General features: G+C 42.0%; 2 protein-coding genes across 8 annotated transcripts in view; both read right to left on the bottom strand.

Moving 5' to 3' along the window:
* Positions 1 to 7,893: 7,893 nt before the first annotated feature.
* prdm14 (PR domain containing 14) lies at positions 7,894 to 11,820 on the bottom strand. Its single transcript, XM_063483731.1, has 8 exons — positions 11,187 to 11,820; positions 10,864 to 10,917; positions 10,593 to 10,753; positions 10,234 to 10,504; positions 9,952 to 10,154; positions 9,520 to 9,621; positions 8,479 to 8,698; positions 7,894 to 8,054 (listed from the first exon to the last, which is right to left on the bottom strand). The coding sequence occupies exons 1-8, from the start codon at positions 11,818 to 11,820 to the stop codon at positions 7,894 to 7,896; spliced, it is 1,806 nt and encodes a 601-aa protein (XP_063339801.1).
* Positions 11,821 to 13,664: 1,844 nt separating this feature from the next.
* ncoa2 (nuclear receptor coactivator 2) overlaps positions 13,665 to 18,769 on the bottom strand; it is a 57,296-nt gene continuing 52,191 nt past the window's right edge. For all 7 annotated transcript variants that reach the window (XM_063483726.1, XM_063483727.1, XM_063483723.1 and 4 more), the window contains 2 exons: positions 18,360 to 18,564; positions 13,665 to 17,134 (listed from right to left, as the gene is read on the bottom strand). In XM_063483726.1, the coding sequence (XP_063339796.1) occupies positions 17,123 to 17,134; positions 18,360 to 18,564 (217 nt within the window). In that variant the 3' untranslated portion in view covers positions 13,665 to 17,122. The remainder of the gene's footprint in view (positions 17,135 to 18,359; positions 18,565 to 18,769) is intronic.

Raw genomic sequence — 18,769 nt, forward strand, 5'->3', positions numbered from 1 at the left:
CCTTCCTCTTTTTGTAGCCCATCTTCCTTGAGCCTGAATTGAAATGATTTAATTTTTGGCATTATTTTAATTTTTAATTTAATGTCAGCTTAGCATAGATTTTTGCGTAGCAGCTCGTAAGTAAAAGCCCACTTTTTGCCTGCCTGTATCGTGTTGTGCTTTTCAGCCCTCAGTTGAAGTGATTTACAACTTATAATTAGGATCATTTAAATTTAGTAAACTGTTTAGTAAAACAGATACAATAAAGATGTTTGGACACAGTTTTATATCTGGTATGTAGACACTATGCACCATTTCTTCACTTCACTCCAGAAGTGAAGAAAATTCTTGCAGACGTGCAGACCTGCACATTAAGAGAGATGTGGGCTGGCCCTTACCGTATCCTGAGACATTTTCTATGACTATTATCTCAGTCAATAAGAACATTGTCAATAATGTAGTCTGGGGTGTAAAGCTGTGTGGCGTGAGCCTATATGTGTTGCTGAATACTTAATTAAAAATAAAACAAACCAAACAACAATTATTCAGTTGACTTCCTGAATTGGTAAACACTGTGAGGTAATAGATCATGCTTCAATGAGGACTGAAAACAAAGGACGGCAATGATTGCTACCGCTAATTAATTGGTCTGGTGTTACCAAATGAATCAATGACCATCAGAAGATTGTCTGTGACCGAGATGAATCTCATGTGTTGGAGATTGTTAAAAAAAAAAGCATAAACAGATCAATGATGTTCTACTTTATAGGCTTAGATATAGCTTAGATATCCATTCTGACTGATGTTGGAGTGTGTGTGGGGCCGATGGGCCGCCTGGAAACAAGAGCCGTAACATTAGCCCATTTAGCATATGGCATTTTTTACCACGGAGAGGTAAACACAGTGGGGAGGCCAAGAGAATAGTAAAACACACTGCTCAGGCCAGATCTCCCTGTGGACCCACACAGGGTGGACACACACAGAGGACACGGTCCAATGACACGCTGAGGTCATTTTGCTCAGTGCAGAAAGCTTTACAGCACTTTGATTTTTTCTTAAGTTTTATCTTCTGACTTTTGTCTTTTTTTTTTTTTTTTATAATACAAGCAAACTATGTAACTATACACAGTGGTCCCTTCCTGCTCTTCAACACCTTCCTCTCTGCTCTCCGGGTCACTACGCAGCACTAACGGATGCTGATATCAACTGTCAAACCTTAAACCCTAATGGGGCTTTTTTTAAAGTGACAATCTTAACAGATCAATGCAGTGCTTAGGAGTCAGGTTACAAAAACTGTCAATGACCACATGTGAAGGATGAAAGAAACAAGAAGGGAAACAACATGAACCTGGAAGCAAATGACAGAGCCTGCCTTAACCATCCCCAAAGACATGCAGGAGACACATGTGCATATATGCAGCTTTATTTAGAGCGTCTCTTGGAGTAATGACTATGCAGCCTTCCTTTGTCTGCTACGGAAAACTTCCTAAGACAAGGCCTCTCCAGCAAAACTGCTGAAAGGGCTTAAAAGACCAGCTGGGTGTTAAGGACTTAGATGCCGGGAAGCAGCACTAAGGTGACGCTAGGCTAGAGTGAGGCCATAAAGGCCTGTTAGGGTACATTAGTTGGAGGAGAGGATCATAAGGCTACATGAATGTTTCAGCAGGACAGGGGCATTTGTCTTCCAAGCTCTACTGTCAAAAAGCCATCATGACTCAGTATTGGGGGTGGGGATGGACGGCTGCGGCTCCAGGGCCAAGACGCTTTATTTTCCTGTGGCAGGGCACAGTCACAAACATTTGATAGACAATACACTTAGGAACACGCATGCACAGCGTGACCTGCAAAGCAGAAGCACATGTACTTTTAGCTGTGGTAGTGCACTCAGTAACCGCCTCATCATTTCGTCTCCATCACTGTCAGCACGCGCTCTGTTGAATCATTACCTCTGGTCTCCTGGATGAGCAGGTTTATGACCGTTTGGCCTCGAATTTGCCGATGTTTGGCACCAGTGCGAACCATCAGGTGCTTAAACAGTCATGTCAGTCTTGAGGTAGCTGCTAAACATCCACACCCTGGGGCCTTTTAGTTTCTTCTATCCTTTGACCTCACAGACCAGCGGGAGCTGACTGGGGTCACAGTAAATTATTTCACGAACAATAGAAGCGTAGTTAGAATTACAACATTTTTAAAGGCAAGGAAAGAGCATGATATTTACAGAGACTGTACTAGCTTCAGATGACCCTATCACAAATAAGCACTTGGCGAAAGTGGGAAGGAAAAACTCAATTTTTACACCCTTTTGCTGTGTTCCCCAAGCCGTTATGAGCAGTTATTGCAGTTTGGTGCGGCGCACTGTCCTCCAAGGGGAGGCTGCTGCCATCAGTGAGTGCCATTACTATAGTGGGCTGTGTGTGGATGACGTTACAGTGCACATTACTGTAATGAGATGATCAATCTTATTCAATTCACCTGTCAGTGGTTTTAATTTTGTGGTTGTCCAGTGTACACTCACTGGTTATAGTAGATTGCACAGCTCACTCCTATGCTCTCGTGATAGTCAGTGGGAAAATCAATCACTGGCTGTCCTGTGTGGCTGGTGACTGTGCATTCTCAGGGAAAAACTGATGAAGGAAACAAGGAAGATGAGGAAAAGACAAGGGTGCTTATTAGCTAATCCGCCCCAAGAGGAATGAAATCTTCCACTTCCTCCGTGTTCACATCTTCTGTGCTCTTCAGTATTTGTAGAAAAGTGACACTGGTACAGTAAGCTATGTGTAAGACTGTCTCTAAATCTTTATCTCTCTTTTCTCCCCCAAGGAAGGATCCATCCCCCAAGATGTGGCAGTAAAAGTGAGAAAGTGAACTGAACTCTGGCACTTACTCTTTGTATACCATACAGGAGCGACACCCTCCAAGTGTTTATCTAGGTGGACAGCTTAGTCAGGATTAGCTGGACTAACAGCAAACATCTTTGGAGGCAGAGAGGTCACCTTGTCTGTGCATGCATGCGCATGTTTCAGGAGTACAGTGTCCATATGTTGTAAATCCTTCCCTCAGGAACAACACATGCAGTTATTCTTTTACTAATTCACAGTTTTTCTTTTAAACGTTGCAGCTTTCACTACACTTACTGCAGAAAAGATTGATTTAAAAAAAAAAAACATTAAGGATGCCTGAAGTGCCTTAATGCATGTATGCACCAGTACGAAGGAAACACTCACCCCAGAAAAGACTCATGCACAACTGGGGGTCTAGCAACATGAGGCAGCTCTTCCAAAGGAATTACATGGTCAGTGTGTGTCAGCGGAAAAAACAAACAACAACAACAAAAAACATATACAGTATTTACACCAGTTCTCATTGGATCAAATAACCTTAAAAAGGTTCTGAAGAAGTATTTCAATGCATGCACATCAGAGGGGTCACAAGAAAAGGTGGGATGATGTACTGTAGAAACAGAAGCAAAAGAAAGAGGGAGGGAGCAAGGGGAGTACAGTAACACTAAGTCCTCTCCTCACTAACCTACCACCAACTTCATCACTTGCAGGAATAACAGTTGGGCGCGGACAAAAGCCTTGCGGCTAAAGACACTCAGATAGCACACGGAGAAAAACTTTTGTAAAGCGCAACGCATGGGGAGGAGAACTCTATAACACTTTCTAACATCCCGAATGACAATGCCACATGTCAGCCTACAAGAAGAATCACTGCTTTCGGCTTAGTTGCATATGAATTGACTCGAAAGAGAAGCCCTGCAATCCATCAGGGGTTAAATAGTTCAAACAGGATGGATGGTTATCGATAGATGGATAGATAGATAGGTACCAGAAGACTCAGATATAATGTATACAGTAGATTCTCATAGGTTGCTTTGTGAGTTGCAGGGGGTTATGTGAGGTGTGTGTTTGTAAGCGTGTGTGTCAGCAAATATGTTGCCCCATGGGACCACAATGGAACCTCACACCAGCCCCCACAGGGAAGGATAAGGCCATCTGCCCACCCCACACACCAATCCCACCTAGAGGATACACACTCTCAGGAGCAATATGGAGGGGCTTTGCAGACAGTGTTTGATCTGCTTTCATCCAGCCAGCAGCATGCAGGATGCTGATCCTCTCTGTATGTCTACTCCTCTACTGTCCACTGTCCCAGTGGAAATCACTGGCCGAAGAAAACATCTTCAACCCGAGGCATGAATGGCAGGACACAAGCTGATCAGCTTCATCTCTCAGCTGAGGGAACAGGAGGGGGTGGCATAGCTCAGTAGGTCCTTTCAAACTAAAATGACTTAAGTCTAATATTTCTTTGAATGAAAGGGTCACACAGAGAACACCTTCTCTGTAAGGATGAACCAAATGTCAGAAAGCTGGGATTAAAAATGCAACAAAGTAGATTTAAAAGACGGAATTAACACATGCAAAAATCAAAAACAACTGCAGAGTCAGTGCCTACATGCTGTTGAACAACATGAAACTAATAAAATTCATTAAAATTAAATTAAATGAAGGATGCATTACAGTCATTCGAAGTACAAGTGAAACAACAGATGATAGAGAAATAAACAAATCACTGAGAGAGGACCAGAATCTTTCCTCTGATTCTTCTTCGGACTCTCTGGACATTGTGATAAAGAATCTACTTTCAGCTGCTCCCTTATTCACAGGGGGTCTCCACAGCAGGAAGCTTTACATGCTTGGTTTGGCTGAGTTTTTACACCAGACACCCTCCCTGACACGAATCCCTCTGGGTTTGAGCTTTCTCCTAGGATTGAACCAGGGATCTTTTGTTAGTTAATCAAATGGTCAAAACGCTACACCACAGAGCCGCTATGGTGACAAAGAGGAGAACTCTGTCTAAAGTGAGAACCATAATGAACAATGGATCACATCCCACTGGTGAAATACTAGTCGTCAGCAGTAAGGTTATATTCAATTATTTATGTCGATTAATAATCTGGCAGATGTCTGCCCCTCCCTGACTGGTGTAGAGGTTTCTTTCTGTTAAAGGGAGTTTTTCCTTCCCACTCTCACCAAGTGCTTGCTCATGGGTCGTCAGAATGTTGGGGTTTTCTCTGTATTATTGCACTGTCTTTACCTTACAATATAAAGCCCCTTGAACCTGTGACACGTGATTTAGCTCTATAGAAATAAAACTGAACTGTATATTGGCTAAGAGAGTTCAGGCAAGAGGTGGTACAGAAAGTCACCCTTGTCAGCTTTTTCTTTTGTGTATATTTTGTGCATAAATTGCATATTTTGACCGAAATGCAAAACACAATCAGGTAAACGCTGGATGAAGGGGGCAGTAGGAATCAAAAATAAACTTTGACCATTTATAAAGAACAAGAAGAAACATGTTTTAAAGTTTCTCATGTATCTTTTTCATCAGTGAGTTGCTGTGTGGTTTGACGCAGGCTCAGGCACAGATGGACGCAGAGCTGCTGTGGTTGTATTTTACGAGTCCACTCAGCTGAAGGTCTGAGGCCTGTCTGGAGCAACGGCTAGCCTCAACATCAGACTACAGCACACACAAACACACATACACACTGACAGCTATTAGGCAATCGATAGAAGCTAATACATCAGAGCATTTGACTACTCAGCTCTGTATGAGAGAAGAGAAGAGAAGAGCTAATCATGCATTTACATGAGGGAGCGCTGGAGTGATTGCTAATATATTTGAATCATACCACTGAATGTTGCACTCTTACGGGACACATTTGAGTGTTACAGAGTATCAAAGTATTGAAACTGCTTTGTGGAATGTTATGCTCTATTGCTTCAACCTCAGAGGGAATTAACTGCCATAAAAACTCCACTCCTCCCATCATTAATATCACATTAATACAGAGATGAATCCAATGGATTGCCCTTTAGAGGGCCCTGTTAGCTTGCCAGGAGGTTAAGTGTGAAATCAATCCACATAAACGACCTAGATAAAAATTCTTTCAGGCTTTAGCGCTGAGTTCTAAATCAGCCAATCACAGAGGCGCTAGTAAAACCAGTCTTTTAGCACAGCATGCTAACAATCTCAGTATTTCAGCTCTGGCAGCTCATTCTCGCTTTTCTCCTTCTGTCTTTCTTTTTGTCTTTGTTTCTTGTCCCGTCCTTCTCCTCCACCCCTTTTGCTCCTGGAAGACCACAAAGGGGAGTATCTTGTCTTTTCACAGTGGGCCCATTCATGGTGGCTTGAGGGGTTGTATACGTGGGAGGGGCTGGTCCATTGAAGGTTGATCTACACTTGCTCAAGCATCCATAGTTTGGCTATTTGAAGAGAGAGGGAGGCTGTTAAACACTGAGTAAGGAGGTGACCCCTGACCCTGACGACTGCTGTCCATCCATTATAGAAAATAAACAGAGAGGCTGGAGTGATTGCTAATCTCTTTACTGCTCTTATCTCTGCAGACAACCCAGGAGGAAGTCTAATTTTCAGTCTTTAATTGCTCTGAGCTGACAGCAACTTTGAATGTCTAATTTTTTTTACTGGCTCTTGTAAAATATCGTGCTTCGTGATGTGTTTTCGATCACTTTCTTCAGTGTCTTGCTTCATAGTTTTCCTCTTCTATGTTCTACTTGAACCTACCTTTGCAGTGTGATTGTTATTACTCATCCAAACAGTTTGAAGGATGGCAGCCAAGAGGTTAAAGGTGACATAACAGAGCACAGAGACAAAGACTGGACACTGTGTCATCTGTCAGACCTCATGCTGTTGCCACCACCACACTACCAATTGGGGCTTTCCTTAAATTAACCCTAAGACACACACACAGACAGACAGACACACACACACACACACACACACACACACACACACACACACACACACACACTTTTCTCTATCTATCTGATCTCAGGGGAACACATGTGGGACAGTTTGTGCCAGCATGAGGGCAGATGTCAGTCATGGCGACTGCCTTTGTGTGTGGAGAAATGACCCTTACTGCTTCATTTCATTGTCATTCATTTGGTCCAGTGGGGTTTGTTCATTTTTACTGTGAGCATGATGCATCCAATTCATCACGTGGCTTAAAAAACAAGAGCTCGGCAGACTGTAAATGCATATGGAGTGACATGTGCCTGACTGGATGGATGCATGTCTGGAACTGGGAATGGAGATTGCATTAGGCATGTTGAGATGCAGTTATATTAATTTATATAAAATACAACTCTTGCTTCTTGGTTGTAATGGTAAATAACAACTGTTTAAAGGTTTTATTCATCATGAAAACATAAATTAAAACAACAACAACAACAACAAAACCCTTTAAGACTATTAACAAGCCAGAGTGCACAGTTTGGGCAGTGTTAATTTATTTTATTCTTTTTAGAAATACATTTTCTACATTCGGAAATAAACAAGAGCAAAAACACTCTTGTTGCATGCGCTGATTTTTGTTTTTTAGGTTAACCATGAAAAAGTGGACGCTCAAAGTGAACAAACGACGACACTTGTAGTTGCTTTCTGGCAGCTTAACATTGCAGTAAAAAACATTATCATACATTATAAATTAGGAGGGGTACATTTATACACAAATCGACTCAAATCTACAGCGATAAAATAGGTTTGCTTTTGAAGCGGTAGATGACGCAAGGAAATAATAATAATAATAATAATAATAATAATAGGCATTACAATGCATCAAAACTGTCCCGCACAACAATAGTGGAGAAGCTTTAAGCCACATGAAAATACACAACATGTTCATATAAATAGACGCGGACACAGTTGCCCAGCAGCTCAAATTATCCAGTTATTATCCACCTATTTAAATAGGCCTGTACAACAAATTTACCTTCATCTTTCACAGTCTCACCACAAACACTGCGTAAAGATTCTTCGCTGTGTTTGTGCTGTCTCAAATCATCTAATATATATCACAGGATCAGTCATGTTTACAGAAGAAAGTAGAGTCTAGTTCCAGGGCCGATATTCTGGATTTAAAACTGTTAAGCCGCTGTAAGGAAAGTTTTGTCCGCTATTCTTCTGATGGTCCTTCAGCGGAAACAGGGACTCCTCCTGCAATCCTCTCTCCGGAGAAGACGGGAGAATGGTGCTGTCCAAGATTTGCCTTTCTGCGGGGAAGAAAAGTACCAGAAAATATGTAGTTAAAAAAAAAGTATGCAACATTTTAGTTTGGCAGTTTGCAGTAGTTGTTTTTCTTTTTGAAGGGCATTGCCAATAACAGCAGTCTGTAGCAAAGCTAATTAATATTTCAACTGTCTTAGGCTAATTTTATTATGGATTATTATTATTATTATTATTATTAATAATAATAATAATAATAGAAAGCCTGCAGGTCTAATTATTATTATTAATAATAATAATAATTGTACTGAACTTCTATTCCTCTTAATATTCGATTGCTTCAATTGCTTTACTGTAATGAACTCCTTTAGACAGCACCCATAAAAACGTCTGAACCCATAAAAAAACACCTGATGCCATGCTGTTAGCCTAAAACACTTCCCAGGCGGGTATTTTAAATCGAGCGCTTACTTTTGTGGCTTTTCATGTGGTATTTAAGCTCCTGCTCTTCTTGGAAAGACGCTCCGCACAGCTCGCATGGATACGGCTTGTCTCTGGCGTGCGTCCGACGGACGTGGCTGTCGTGGGCGGCGTGGGAGGCGAAGGCCTTCCCGCAGTGCTTGCACTTGAAGGGCCTCTCGCCGGAGTGCTGGCGGATGTGTGTGCGCAGAATGCTGGAGGCAGTGAAGGCCTGGGAGAGTGGAGTTTAAAACACTGGGTAAGCGTAAATAAGGGAGCCATTAAAAAATATATATATTTGCCAGAAAAAGTTTTTGTTTTTTATTTTTTTAAATGCTCCTTAACATTTCATAAACACTTTTGTTAAAGGATTACTTTTTCCTGTTTTTTGTGGCATTTTTAGGGGCAGCCTAGTGCTCAAAGGCGGCAAAAACCTTTGGGCTCGTGCCACATTCCTAAAATAGTCGAAATAAAGGATAAAGGGGAATAGCTTGAACAAAACGTCCACAGTCCACATAAAAAGGGAAGGATATCGAGAACAAAGAACGAAAAACACAAAGAAAAACTTCTGCTCATTCCAGGGCCATAAAATAAAAGTATAATCTTGGCAGACAAAGGGGTGAGTGTACATCTGGCGATAATTAGCATGTAAGTGTCTATGCAGAGCGTGCCCTCCGCGAGGAACAATAAGGAGAGGCGCGTGCCAAATGCACCGTAACAGGAGGAAACCCGAAATGGTTGCGGATGTAGTTTAAAGAGGAACGAGTAGAAAGCCTGCAGGTCTAATAGAAGCAGGGTGGGAAAAACCTCTCAGAGGACAGTGTCGTTATTGCTGTAAAACAATTAATGTTTCTAAGATTTTCATTTTATTTTATTTGTATATATTTATTTTTGGCAGCACACCCATGGCGTATTCAAAATATTCTGGCACCAGCAATTAAGTCGAATTCCAGGATTTATTCCTATTTTTCTTTGGTATCGAGCCAATTGTCAAACAGTCTTGTCTTTGTCAAGCCAAACGCAACTTTAGAAAGAATAAAAAAAGCTTCTTACCTTATTGCAGTAGACACACTTGTACGGACGTTCACCCGAGTGCACGCGCATGTGTTTGTTGAGACTGGAGGACTGGGAGAAGCTTTTCCCACAAACCGAGCACTGCAGCAAATTCACATACACAAAGTGTCACTCGAATGCATTAAGCTCAAAATAAAGCTAAAAAGAACCTAACCTCATTTTGTGAATGTGTTTAAATACATCTCGGAGTTGTTTTCGCTTTTCAGAAACAAAACAAAATGCAAGTCTCGTATAAATGTTATTTATTTATTTATTTTTTTTACGTCCAATAAAAATCTGAAGATACCTGTGACGCAGTGTGGGAGCTGTTCTTTCAGCACCATCTAAAACTTTCCACAGACCACAACCATGTAAAGGGAGGTTTGTGTGGAAATCCCTCACAAAAGCAAGACGGATGCAGGGATGTTTTACCTTGTGAGGTCTGTGTTTCTCGTGGACGTGGAGGATGTGGATCCGTAATCTGTCCCTCTTCTCGAAAGATCTGTTGCAGAGGTGACACGGAAACTTCCTGTCCCCCTGGTCCACGCAGCGCGTATATTTCAGGTGTTTGTCTCTGTAGTATTTGTACGCAAACACCTTCCCACATCTGTCACACTTGAAGCCTTCGCTTGCATCTGGGGAAAAACTTTTTTTTTAAAAACAAACTAAATATATGTACGATGATTAAAAAAGTGAAGAAGATTAAATCCTGACCTTCAGAGGGAGGCACCGCGTTGCTGTCCTCTCTGGGGTCTTTCAGTGTGAGGGGGATCCCGAGGAACTGGATGTAGCAGTCTCCGTACCACACCAAAAGCTCCTGGCCTGGCGTGATCTCCTTGCAGGCCTCGTAAAATATCTGGCCCTGGACCTGCACGGCGACCAGGTTCTGCTCCTCGGGAAAGCGAGCGCACTTCACCAGAGACATCCAGTTTCCAGATCCCCCTCTTCCGTCCACAAAGTGACTGAGGCGGCCGTTCTCAAACACCTGCAGGGTGTGTTAAAAGTATTAGAAATACCGACAAAAAATATCCAATTAAAGACCAGTACTATGAGGAGACAATTCACCACCCTACCTCCCACATCAAGGTGTTATCGTCGTATATTTTAATTTCGCTGGTGTTGACCAGTTTTCCTTGGAAAGGTCCAAAACGGGCGCCTTTAGGAATACTGCGTTTATCCGCAAAAACACCACAGCTCGAAGCGTTTCCCCAGGATGCCTGGAGGATGGTTAACCCTGCAGCACAGAGCCAAAGCTGTCTCAGATTTCAGCACTCTATCATGCAATCAAGGACACACGTAAAGGTGATTCAAATAAATAAATAGATAAAAATGGTGGCTTCTTACCCTCTGGAAGTTCAAGAGTTTCTTTGTCCAGTGGGAAAATGTGTGAGTCAGAAACTAAAGAGAAAACAAACAAATGTGAACAAAATAGGGAGATAAAAAAGGTTTCTCGTTACTATTTCAACGGGAGTATTTGAGTAGTGTTTCATCTTTAACTGCATTACAAAGATTCTGATCTATGTGTTATATTCGGCTATAATAGTAGTCACAGGGAAACATTTATGTTTGGGGGATAACGTGAAATCAAGGGCAGTTTTTATTATCGCACACCAAACAAAATGAAACGCCAGTCATTTTAATCCATAGTCCGTAATCTGAATTCTCACTTGAGTTTTCCGGCAGGGCCACTCCCGATATGGCGTGACCCACGCTACGCTCCTGGCTGCCGGAGTATCCGTAGAGCACCGTGAACAAGTCGTCCTCACTGAAGTTGTACGATGCGCCCTTTTTCTCTGGTGAATGGTCCGCGCTCCGGAGCCGAAGGAAGCTCTCCTTGGGCGGTGTGTTGGCGGATGTAGGAGCAGAAGAAGACCGTTCACTGGACGGGCTGCTGAAGTCTGAAGACAGCGGACCGGCGGCGTGTTCGGTCACCACAGCAGCCAGCTCCTCCGGTTTGGAGTAGAGTGGGTGTCCGGGCAACATCTGGCTCAGATACGGGATGCTGGAGGCGCTCAACATGTGTTCGTGGAGGACCGAGGCGTTGTGGCCGGCCTGGCCGAGAAAGGGAGTGGCCCCGCCGTGCAGGCTGAGCGGCAGGGAAGCCTGAGCGTCCGACACCAGACGACCGAGGGACTTCAGCGGGTGGAGAAGGTTGTGCGTACGCGGGAAGAAGTCCACATAGTGATGAGGGCCGGGGAGAGGAACTGGGTAGAAGCTCCGGGCAGGACTGCCCTTCAGCATGCCGGCTGGATAGCTCTTCTCCTTCAGCATTACAGGGATGCTGGACAGGGACACCGACATGACAGCACAGGAGGTGAGGCAAAGGGTCAAATGGAGATGATGAGCCTTCTGTGGGGAAGAGAGAGATAGAAGCAAGTGGGAGCGTGGGTAGAGGGGAGGGGGTGTAGTCATAAAAGTTTAATGTAAGAAATCTAAAAAAGGAAACAGGACATCAAAAGAGGCCGAACCCACCAGAACTGATTATTTTAATGAACGTAAGACTTTACTTCGCTCTCCAGTTATGAACATTTCCTCCAAATATTTTAAGATTTTTCCAAACGTGTTAAGAAGCTTGGTAACCCTCTGGTTAAATATGGAACTGATACAAACTGCAGATGATTATGGCTAAGAAATTGAAATCTACAACAGATTCGCAGTGTTTTTCTTTTAAAATGAAAAGCAATGAAACTGTCGGCGACAAATGAAAATACTGCACACATATCGAGTAAAGGGGGAAAGCAATCCGCAGTGAACTCGGACAGCCGATTTTGCATTATTTCCAGCTGAGGGGTCACACACAAGCCACACATCAAATGTTCATCAGAGGCTTTTCAAATGACCCCACTGCGTGGTGGTGTGCTTTTTAGGAACAGTTTACCAGTCAGCCAGTAAATAGAGAGACAAATCAGGGTCATGACACTAATTAAAGAACCGCTGGCCAGAGCAGAGGTCAACATTAATGAAGCTTTTAATGACTTTTACAATCAGCCCGCTGTATGAAGGGAAATAGGGTCGTGATAGGAGTGCGTAATGCCCGCTGGGGGGGCTTTAAAAATTACTTTTTTTTAAAGGTACAAACAAATTAGGAATCATGTGAAATGAGTGAAATTAAAGCGGACCGCTACAAACATCTTTGTGAACTTTAATAAAGAAGCTTACCTTCTGAAAAAAATTAGAGGAGCTTCACGCGGGCGATGTCTCCGTCATGCCCACAGGCCAGAGTTTGAACAACCTCCCGTGCTCTAAAATCAAACACTGCAGACAAACGTTCAGATTCTGCCGGGAGCAGCCGAAACTTAAGAGAGGATGTGCTGCTCTGTGGTCATCTGAGGGCACCTATGCCGTATACAGCCATCTCCTTACTCCTATTGGCCGGGAGTCAGCTCAACCTCATGCATTTCAATGCCACCCACCCCATAGGAATAGATTTTCTCAGGGCCAACCCACCCCCGTGTTCTTTGCACTTCGGAGTCGGCTCTCTTTGCCAAAGTGAGGCCGATTATGAGAATGAGCCTAAGATTTCAATTTGCTCACGAGGCGTGGAGTGTATTATCGTGCTTAACACTTAGACGCTAGAAATAAAGAAGAGATTAAAAAAAAAAATAGCGGGGAAATGACCAGGCATTTATTAGATCACTGCTCCGACCTTCATTGAATACAGAAAAAAAACCTTAAACCAATCCCCATCAATACTTCAGTAAAGTGCAAATGTAAAGTTGTTTGCTTTTTTATAAAAGGTTTTTATTGCTAATTTTAAACAGGTAATTTTCTTGTGCTCTAGATCAGCGGAGCTTCTTGTGTTTTTTGGGAAAAGAAAAACAAACATAAGAGGCCTACACCTTCATAAAACCATTTAAAAAGCTCAGTTTTTACTGGCGAATGAAAAATTTCATTCGAAACTTTTGGCGATTCGATGACTTGTGATCTTTTATATTAATAAAAAAAAGTCTACCAATTATATAACATTTACAATAGCTTATCATATACTGAAATATATTTGTTCAACTTTGTTATGTCAATGAAAAACTAAATAAAGAGGTCACTAAGTAGCCAGCTAATAACTTTGTTATGTTTCAGTTAAAAAAACAAAACCTGAACACAAATCTTCGTGCGCTGGGAAATGAAATAAGAGTAGCTCGATTAAATAATGCAATAACAGAATTCTTTATTTACAAGGCAAATAGCATCAGCGAAGCCATATTAGTTCACAACTTGCATAACTGTGGTTTTAACTTCTCTTGTATATCTAACTTTGCATAAAACGCTCACACACACTAGGGGTACAATGATCGATGCGGGTATACAGTGTGACTCGTGAACAATGCAGAAAAAAGATCTCGGGGGGAGGAGGGTAAAACACAACAGTAAGCTTTCTTCAGAAAGTCCATAGAGTATATTACATATTGCTTCGGTATCCCTATGTATCATCACCTTTGTCCATACAAACAGTGAGCGGAGGGCGAGGAGATGACCCAACACGGAACAGAGAGCAAAGGAGAACCGTGACCAAGTTCCCAGCAGCTGAGAAGAGTTGAACAATGATGCACCCATTCAATATTGTACACAAGTCATTATACAAATTTATACAGACAGCGGTGTAATGTACAAGAACGGACAAAATCTAAGGCATTATGCTAGGGTTTTTAGCATTTCAAGGTTGCATCTTAGCTCTAAGAAATTGGCAGACAATACAAAAGGGCATTTAAAGTTCTTCAAAACCATAAGTTACAGAGGAAAAAAATATTTTTGATTCATGGGTCCAAAGCCTGGATATCTGTGAGGGGCAAAAATCATTTATTTGCTCCTGTCCTCATTATAAGTGCTATAAAAAAAAAATGCACTGCTACCAACATGGCTTTAAGTCTTTTTAAAATCTTGACAATCTTTGGAAATTTTGCAAAGGGCTGTGATTCCTTTTTTTAAAATGGCTCAAAAGGCTGATTCTGCACGGCCGTATCTTTTATTTTTTTCCTTGTACAATCAAAACAGCATCTATCAAAAAGGTGGGATCTCCTGTAGGTCTACGACAACAACAAGAACAACAAAAAAAAGCACCTGCAGAACAACCAAAGCATTAATGCAGGCTTCCTTTGTTCCACAGTTGAATTGCTACAACTTCAAATTGCATACAGAAATTAAAAGTGGAAAAAAAAGGAAAAAGAAGCAACAATGGATAACTTCAGAAACACTGAGAAGAGCACGGTGTAACCGCACAACATGTTGTCCACACCTCAATGCACCATCAGTCACATCCTTAGGCCTTTATGGACAATACATTCAGAGTGATTCTCTTCCTGTTTTATGATGTAACATTTACATCAGACCCTGTTGAGTGACATCATCATAAATTTCTTGTTTTTCCTGTGGGCCAAACCATGGTAACCATCAAATGGTTACTTAGAAAAAATAAATAAATAAAAAGAAAATGAGTAGAATTCAGAAATCCAATTGAAATGTGAAGATTATTTGGCTTGCTCAAAGTCTGTCCTGGGTTAAAATAGTCGATATAAAATTTTTTTTTTTTTTTTTTGAGGAAAATCTTCTGAGGTTAGAGAAGATGACTCGCTTTAGATCTTGTGAAGGCCAAACCAACCCCCCCGTCTGGTGGGGCACAAGAACAAGCAGGCCATTACTGAACACTTTATAGGTGAACTAACTGCCTGAGGTCATAAAATATGGCTAAGTGTCTGTCAGAGCAGCTCTTGTGAAGCGTGCAGTCTTAACTCTGACCTCTGCTATAGAAGAACGGCTGGAGGCAGAGAGGGCATGTGTCAATATGGGGACCACAAACTAACTCCCTCTCCAGATCTCAGCCTATGCTGCATAATCTAATAGGAACGCTGTGTGTGTGTGCGCTGTGTATGTGTGTGTGTCTGTGGATGTAGACTTTCTTGGTACAAACTGCAATAAAAAACTGTGTTTAATACTGCATCCAAACGCAGAGGAAAAACGTGTCCTTTTTTCCCAGGAAACTGTACAAAAATTACAAAAAAAAAATCAAACCAAAAAAACAAACAAACAAACAAACCAACCAAAAGATTCTCAAGTAATTGTTATTGCTTGTTTACAACACACAGAACAGTTTGCACCTAGCAGCTTGTATGAAGCATTTTTCCACTCCAGACAACATAGAAAGCACACTTTATCTTTTTTTTTTTTTTTTTACTGTATGGCTGTGTTGAATTGATTTTTTTCTTCTTTTATTTATTTTTGTTGTGTTCTATGCTAAAGGCAGAGAAGCAAGCGATAATCTGTACACTGTATACACAGCACACCCATTTACAACCCTCCCTACCTCCCGCCCGCACCCCTGTCTGCACTGTACCAGAACTTTAAGAAGGTGAAGGTACTCCCTCCACTTCCTCAAAAAACACACACACACAAATCCCCCCAAAAAACTGCTCTGCTTCAGGAGGCAGTTGGGGACCAGGCTGGGAGACGTTAAGCCCCAAGGAATAAAATAAATAGGAAAGAAAACGATTTTACTTATTGGTATGTACAAACTCTGTAATTCATTTCAAACTATATTTGATTTTGACATCTTCTGAAACTACATGACCAAAGCAAAATCCACCATTCAGGTTAATAGAAGAATCTTCTCAGAAAGAATACAACCATTGCTGTTAAAATTATAAAAAGAAGTGCCTCTTTCACAATTTTAGAAATACTCTTCTTCTTGCTACTAAGATAAAGAATAATCTACAATAATTAAAATGAATCTATACAGAAAATAAAACTTAATTTAATACACTATATAAACCTCTTTAATTAATCTAATCTTAGAATTCACCATTCAAACCAGTCTTCTGCAGTGTTTTCTTTTTTCCCCCACGTTCAGTTTCTCTCTGTCACTCTCTTTTTTAAACACCATATTTTCACTCTACATCTTAAATTTTCACAAGAAAAATACAAACAGAAACAAACAAATAGGAAAAATCTAAAAAACAACAACAACAACAACAATAATAATTATAATAACAAAAACAATAAAATAAAGAACAGCAAAAAGGCAAAATCGGCTAAGTGTCTGAGCTCCATCCATAAGTGTGAACATAACTTGGGAGTATTTGCTGCCATTCGGAACTATGTGGAAATGTCTCCAATGATCCAGAAGTTGGGGGAGGGGGTGGAGAAGAGAAGAAATCAGTGTATGTGATCTTTCGAGATGAGATTGTAAATGGCCGCTGTCCACTGAGAGGAATACATTCATCTGAACAAAATCCACCCACTGCTGCCCCCTTAAGTCAGTGTACCCCACCAGGAGGCCTACAGTAAGTCACACTACGGTGAATGCAGGTGGACAGGCAGATTGACTGGCTCGTCACGAGGCTCTCCCTCCAGGAGGATTAGGCTTGTTGGGACAGATATCCGCGATCCTTCCCCAGCCAGTGTCTGAGTGGGGTCCAGTTGGACAGACGGCAAACTTGAGCTGGGGAGGTGCGAGGGGTCAGGGGTCAGGGCACGGCCTGGCTGGTTCAAGGGGCAGTCGGTTGATTACGTGTTTTCTTTCTTTCTCTCTTTTGTTTTTTTAAATAATTAAAGGGCCGACGCGCTTCTTGAGCCAGGTTGATCACTGAGGTCCAGGTGAGTAGCTCCATGGGGGTCAACAGTATTTCTGCAGAGAAACGGCACACTGTAAGTCCCAACTAGAAAGGCAGTTACTGAATCCGCAATTCAACAGCAGCACATCTGACTGGTTAACTTGAACTTGCAGAACCTAAACTTGTTTGCAGAGCGGAGTGCATCGTCGGCTCAAAAACAAGTCGGTAAATCACAGATGCCCGCACTAATGGGCAAACAGTAAATAATTGAAATAATCTAAGTGCCAATATTTTTCTATAATCCTGCAAGGGAGATAAATCAAGTGACACGTATACTGGTGTGTTACAACAGTCTCAAGTGCAGACATCGAATGGCAGCCCCTTGGTTAAATATTCATGGCCCTTTATTGGCTTAAAAGCATCGCGGACAACAACAGTGCTTTCCATATACCAAGCTAACAATACCAGTGAGACAAAGGAAGAAGGATTAACTTGGACGACATTAAAACAATGATAAACACCAGCAACTAAGTGCTGCCAAAGTGAAAACATTTTCACATTTAGTGAGTGGGAGAAGTAGCTTATCTACATGCAAGTATGACTTCACCTCTCCTAATGACATAGGGTCACTCTCCTGAATGTGTAAAGGCTGTGGCGATCTGACAGATCTGAGGCCTTAAGGAGTCAAGCTCTCCATGTTAAGTCAACCAGCTCGTGAGTCCACAGCTGACAGAGACCGGTCTTTGATCGGCATACCAGTCTTTAGCCGTCTACAGTCTCAACGCTCCGGCTTGGAAGTGCACATTGCTAATTACATCACTGACCTCTAAGTTCAAGTTATGCAGCAGAACTACAGCAAGAAGAGTTACGTAAACAACTAAATTATTCACTAGCCTGCTGGTTCAGTAAGTGTACCCAAACACTCGGGGTCGTATGATAAGACAAACACTGATAGTAGAAGCCAAGAGTGGAGTGAAAAGCCTTTTAGTATTTCTTGGTCCCCTGATTACTGTGTAAAACTTTGTGGGGTCCATTCTGTTAACCTGGAACTGATTTCTACGGAGTACTACTGTAAAGAGATACCCTGAGGATATTACAGGAGCCCCTGAACACCTCTAATTCAGTCAGGCCAAGCCTAATGATGCCCGACTGTGAAAGGATGAGAAACCCCAGTGGGTATTTCCTAAACCACTCAAGTTTCACCATTTTTGCTCTCACCAATGAGAAAAAATAAAAAAGCTTCCTAATGTTGTCTCATTTAAAGAACCAATGTATCTGGACTGGCCTGAAAGTATTTACCTGTTCTTGCCCCATGGAGGGCAAGCCAGGTGAGGGACCCGAGGCCATGGACGTGACACTCATTTGTCCGGCCATCTGGCCCATGCTGCTGGTTGCCATGTTGGAGGCCAGTGACGCGTTGTTAAGGTTCATGCCATTGCCGTTGTACATGTTGCTGTTATTCTGCTGGCTGAACTGCGGCGATGCCTGCTGCTGCGAGAACATACTGCGGAGAAGAGAGAAGTTGTGTAAGTAAACACAAAATCAATAGTATGAATGCAGAAAGAAAAGTACATGACAACACTCACTTTGGGGTGTGACCTGGTTGGTCAGCCAGAGAAATCTGGCAAGTTTTTCATCTTTAACATGTGGTAAAAACAACTCTATGGATAATGGATGTCAATACTCTCTATGGATATCAACAATACTGT

This window comes from Pelmatolapia mariae, linkage group LG9 (genome assembly GCF_036321145.2).
Source record: "Pelmatolapia mariae isolate MD_Pm_ZW linkage group LG9, Pm_UMD_F_2, whole genome shotgun sequence".
NCBI classification, from domain to species: Eukaryota; Metazoa; Chordata; class Actinopteri; order Cichliformes; family Cichlidae; genus Pelmatolapia; species Pelmatolapia mariae.